Raw genomic sequence first — 5540 nt, 5'->3', positions numbered from 1 at the left:
AATTGAATTTATATTATCAAAAACCAATTTTAAGCGAACATCAAAATAATAATCATAATATAATATAATATAATATTAAATAAAAATAAAACTCTCACCAAATTTCAAAACTTATTCCAATCTTCAAATTTCTGAGAGTCAAGGTCTACAATGGGATAGCGGGCAAGATACGTCATCCATCTTGATTGGTTCTTAAGGGAACTCAAACTAGAAAATTTCAGGACTGCTCGCTGCTCTGGACGCTTTATAAACGTTCACATTATTTGGGTTTTGCCGAGGAAAGCTTGAATCACAGCGGTTACAATGGCAGGAGCAAAGGGACTTTCGCTAGCGTTCATGGCAGCGTTATGCATTTCCTTTATACAAGGTAATACCTGTAATAATTGAATACGTATCTTTGTTCCTTCAAGAATCCATCTTTAATTTAACTGTATTTGTACGGATGCTTGCAGACGCAGGAGGTGCAACCTTCGTGATCCAGAACGAGTGTGCGTTCCCGGTTTGGGCAGCCAGTTCCACCGGTGGAGGGAAACGGCTGGACACTGGCCAGTCCTGGACGCCTCAAGCCCCCCTCGGCGGCTGGACATCGGTCACGTTTTGGGGGCGGACGGGGTGTTCCTTCAACAGCAGCGGCTTAGGCAACTGCATTACTGGGGACTGCAGGGGTCTACTAAACTGTACGGAAGGTCTATTGGGAACATTCCCCATTACTCTAGCCGAATACACTTCTAACTCCTATGACATCTCTCTCGTTGATGGATTCAACCTCCCAATTTCGATCATACCCTCCAACTCTACCTGCAGCGCAACCTCCTGCACAAGCAATATAACCGCTATCTGTCCCGCTAAATTAAATGCTTCCGGTGGATGCAAGAGTGCCTGTGATGCTCTCGGTTTACAGGAATATTGCTGCACATCAGGGTATTCGGGCACCCTAGATTGTACTGCCACTAATTATTCGTTACATTTCAAGCAATTTTGCCCGCAGGCCAAGACCTACGCCGCCGACAACAACGACGTCATGTTCAAATGCGCGGCAGACACTCACTATAAAGTCCTCTTCTGCAATGCGGCTCCTTCTCCGACCCCTTCTGCCATTTCTGCAACACATCGTCGATCAGGTATTGAATCTGGCTAACAACAATCAATTTCAAACGGCTTCATATAGCTGTTTTTTTTTTGTTTCTTCGGCTTTAGGATTGACACTCTATCTCCAGCAGCAACTCACTCTTTTTCCTAGGAACAAAAGTACAGTATCTAGCTTTAAAAGCCCTGTTTTGATAGTTCGATACTAGTTTTTGGGAAAACTCCTCACCTTTCGTACTCTCAAAACTGCTCCCGTGAAAACAAAAATGAAAAAAACAGACAGAAATTTGTTGGTCAAAGCCACACTATTAGGAAGCTTGTCTCAGCCTTTGTTTATGATTATAGAAACATATACACTTCCGACGCAGCTAAACTTATATTACAGTGAGGGGCGCGGTAATTGACCCCAACTTATATTGATCGTGAATTTTCAGAATAGTTTGAAATATGATAAACATAAATAATCCACAATCTAGTTAGAAATATCTATGGAGAAAAATACATTTTCCGTGCAGTTATCACTATGCTATGATTTTGAATGTCATGTGTACTGAGGAGACAGCTCATTGCTACATCAGATAGGAGCGTTATCTGAGTGGTAACAGACAAACAATTGACCTCACCCACTCAACCATGTCTGTCTGTTAGATAGGGAATGTGCAATATACATAAGTTTCGTTTCCTCAATAGAATCTGGGACTGGAAGATCAACTCTGCACGCAGCAAGAGAGGAAGATGAAGGAAGGAGGATTATGCCTTGTTTGGAAAACCTTGCCTTGGAGAAGCAATTAATTCCTCAATTCGGTTATATACGCCTTCACCTGGCCGCGATCTAGTATCCATGATGTCTTCCCGGCTGGAACTACTTGGCGGCGGCAACCGATTGATCTGCCTGCTCATGATGATATATATAGGCACTAGACCAAGAAATCTGCTCATGAGGATATATATAGGCACTAGACCAAGAAATCGCGTGATGAGTTTTTTTAATTTAAATATACTTTTGAATAATGGCTTTTTCTAATTATTTCAAGTTTCAAGCTTTTGGTAAAATTTGGTATTTGGAAATTTTTGTTTAGAATATTTGTATTGCGTAGATTTTATATATCAAATTTGTAATTTTAATATATTTTTATTGGAATTTAAGTATATTTATTAGAAAATATGATAAAAAAACCTCTAATGAGATGGAACAGTTAGACTAAGAATGTAAAGTATTAAAATGGTGAATTCTCTCAAGATTTTGATATTAATGGATGCGGTTATAGCTTAACTGGTTTTTTTTTTTTTTTTTTTTTTTTTTTTTTTTTATATATATTTTAGGGTTAAATTTGTCTAAAACTTGTAGGGATTTGTTAGAATCGCAGAGATTTGTTGGAATATTTGTTGGAATTACACGGATTTGTTAAATTCACAAGTTGAACTGGGCCTAATCTGAATATTCCAGGGATTTTTCAAATAGTTAAATCTATTTATAAATTCAAAAACATATTTTAAATAACAAAAAAATTATGATAATAATTAAACAACTCATTTATTTACTTATGGGATGTTACAATTTCAATATACATCTATCAAATATTATTAATATGTCCTTTCTATATATTGTTAGAAATTGTGATTACTCTTGCATCTAAGAGTAGAAAGTTAATTGAGTCAAGTAGAGTGATGGATAAAGAATTAAGTGTAATCCATATTTAGAGAGTGAATTAATTGAGTTAAGTGTGTGCATGTTGATCTTGAGTTATTTTGGATGAGTAGTTAGTCCAAAAAAAATTTAAATACTCCTCAGTCAATTAATTATAGTAATCAAGTTTTTGTGTGATCAATAAAAAAAACCCTAGCTCATATATTTTGTGTGTGAATTTGTGTTTGAACTCCTCTGCCTTTCCAACATATATTTTTCTCTTTAGTAAATTCAATTCATATCTCTTTTACACAATTTGTATGCTATCAGGAGCGAGGAACCTTGTCCTCGGAATAATGATAAGCGGGCCTTTAATAACAGCAGCAGCGTTGATGGTGTGTATTGCTGTTCGTTGGAAGAAATTCAGGACTAAAAATCATCGCAGTGAAGGTCAGCAACTGAAATTCAGAGATATTTTATTTCCGCTATGAAAATGGGTAATATTATGCTTTGACACCTTGTAAATTTACAAGGATTGCAGACCACTTGACAATTATGGTGCCAACCTCGACAAAGTCCCGTGCGTTTACATTAGCAGAGATAATGGAATGCACAGAAAACTTTAATCAAAAGATTGGGCAAGGCGGTTTTGGATCAGTCTTCTTTGGTAAATTGCGAGAAGGAAAGAATATCGCTGTAAAAGTCCTCTCATCCTTCTCGATAGAAGGAGTTCACCAATTCCAGAATGAGGTAATTCCAAGGATTTTAAACCCTAGAGCAGGTGGGATTATATTCACTGAACTATATACATGGATGCAAAAATTCATTCAAGCTGATTCATTGATAAACAGGTCGATCTTCTTTCTAAAATCCATCACAAGAACTTGGTGTCATTACTCGGATTCTGTAATGAATCGAAAGAGGTTATGCTTATCTACGAGCATATGTCTGAAGGGTCCTTAAAGGACCACCTTTACGGTAAATATGTTGTTGAGTATATTGTTTGATTGAGTTGATTCAAAAACGAGCGAAAAAAATTGTATTTGACCCTAAATTGTTTTCCAGGACATAGCGCAGAGATTTCCCCACTGAATTGGATAACAAGGCTCAAAATAGCTTTAGATGCAGCGCAAGGTAAGTCATTAGGTACACAGTAGATTTATGTGATCGAAAGGTAGGCTTATTTCATATATCTGATTACCATTGAATAAGTAGATCTTGGTTTTGAACACATCACGCTTAAGTATACTAATCATGTGATCCACCTGGGCTTTTATGTTGAAAGGACTGGAATACCTGCACATGGGTTGCACTCCAAAGATAATTCACAGGGATATTAAGTCTGCCAATATCCTTTTAGACGCCAATATGAATGGAAAACTGGCTGATTTTGGCCTCTCAAGGAGCTCAGTGGATGGAGAGGCTTCTTATGCTAATACTACCGTAAAAGGAACCATAGGATACCTCGATCCAGAGTATATATTCATATGCCCTGCACTTTCTCTGCATTAATTAATGAAAGCAGGAGAAATTTTATTTTCTGTTCGGGATGTTCTGCAGGTATTTCCGCACTCAAATGTTGACTGCTAAGAGTGATGTATATAGCTTTGGAGTGGTATTGTTGGAAATTATATGCGGCAGACGACCAATAGATGTAAATCTGGGCGAAGAGGAGATTAACCTCATTCAATGGGTAAGTAATTTGACTATGATAAATCATGTTATCGAACAGACATAATTTACGTTAAACAAAATTGGATATGTTGACGTCATGTGTAGGTGACACCGTATGTGAAGATGGATGAAAACGCTGGCGACAACATAGAGGTAATCATAGACAAGGGATTGGACGGAAATTACGACATCTTATCAGTAGTTAAGGTTGCGAGACTAGCACTTAGATGTGTAGAGGGTACACCATCCTGTAGGCCAACCGTATGTGAAGTAGTTACTGAGATGAAAGAAGCCATCGCATGTGAAAATAAGAATGATGGTCCGCCACCTCTCATTTCAGATGTCATCGGTATTGAACATAGAGATTTGGCAGCCGGCAATGCCCATAGGCGGGCGGAATCGAGAGCGAGAAAGATGGAGTAGGAAGATGACTGGAAACTTCCAACATATCCATCAGCTCTATGACCCATAAACCAAGTCACGCTCATATTGTTTTCTATTCTGTATTACTAAAGCAAAGACTATGGATAGTCACTTTAATTCCTTGGAATACTATATAAACTTTAATTCGTTGGACTATACATAGTCACTTTAATTCCTTGGAATACTATATAAATTTTAATTTTGGACTATACATAGTCACTTTGATTCTTTGGAATACTATATAAACTTTATTTCATCAAGTAGATGTTGTTAATGAATATGATTGATATAATAAATTATGTAAAAAATCATATTCATAACCACTTTAAAGTTTATTGAAATAAAATATGTCTGGTTAGATTTGCTAAACCTTTACTAGAACTTTAAGTGATGGTCATAACCGTGAAAGGTTATTTTAATGTAATAATGCCCTCCATGGGACCCAAATAAGGTAGAGTATAAAGGAATATGCTCCTAGATATTTGTTCGTTCTATAGTATAGGTTTGTTTAGAAAAAATGTTAGATCATTGTTGGGATGATTATGGAATTCCAAAACTCGCAATAATATAAAAAAGATAGATACTCATTCATTACTAGTTTTTAATAACTAAAGATTGATTATTGTTTATATATATTATATATTGTTCCCATAATATATATATTATATGGTTATAAAGTATATGAAATAGAGTAATTATGAATTTCTTTTTCATTTCACAAATGTTTTTA

The 5540-nt window shown here is 36.3% G+C and overlaps 1 protein-coding gene across 1 annotated transcript; it reads left to right on the top strand.

The window, feature by feature from the left end:
* Positions 1-237: 237 nt before the first annotated feature.
* On the top strand, positions 238-4868 carry LOC149187810 (putative LRR receptor-like serine/threonine-protein kinase At5g48740). The gene is made up of 9 exons (XM_089412885.1): positions 238-367; positions 453-1121; positions 3044-3163; positions 3255-3463; positions 3565-3691; positions 3779-3847; positions 3999-4188; positions 4274-4406; positions 4493-4868. The coding sequence occupies exons 1-9, from the start codon at positions 304-306 to the stop codon at positions 4808-4810; spliced, it is 1899 nt and encodes a 632-aa protein (XP_089269011.1). The 5' UTR covers positions 238-303; the 3' UTR covers positions 4811-4868.
* Positions 4869-5540: the final 672 nt, after the last annotated feature.

Source organism: Pinus tabuliformis, chromosome 3_1 (assembly GCF_031772625.1).
Source record: "Pinus tabuliformis cultivar Carrire ecotype Pingquan chromosome 3_1, CPIR1, whole genome shotgun sequence".
NCBI classification, from domain to species: Eukaryota; Viridiplantae; Streptophyta; class Pinopsida; order Pinales; family Pinaceae; genus Pinus; species Pinus tabuliformis.
Note: the sequence above shows the minus strand (reverse complement) of the source record. Positions and strands in the feature narration are given on the sequence as shown.

What these genes read in the sequence shown, in the direction of transcription:
- LOC149187810 (XM_089412885.1), top strand. Translation starts at nt 304, where the DNA reads ATGGCAGGAGCAAAGGGACTTTCGCTAGCGTTCATGGCAGCGTTATGC. An exon ending in TGCAACACATCGTCGATCAG is followed by an intron (nt 1,122 to 3,043) that starts GTATTGAATCTG and finishes GTATGCTATCAG; the next exon opens with GAGCGAGGAACCTTGTCCTC. An exon ending in AGCTTTAGATGCAGCGCAAG is followed by an intron (nt 3,848 to 3,998) that starts GTAAGTCATTAG and finishes TTATGTTGAAAG; the next exon opens with GACTGGAATACCTGCACATG.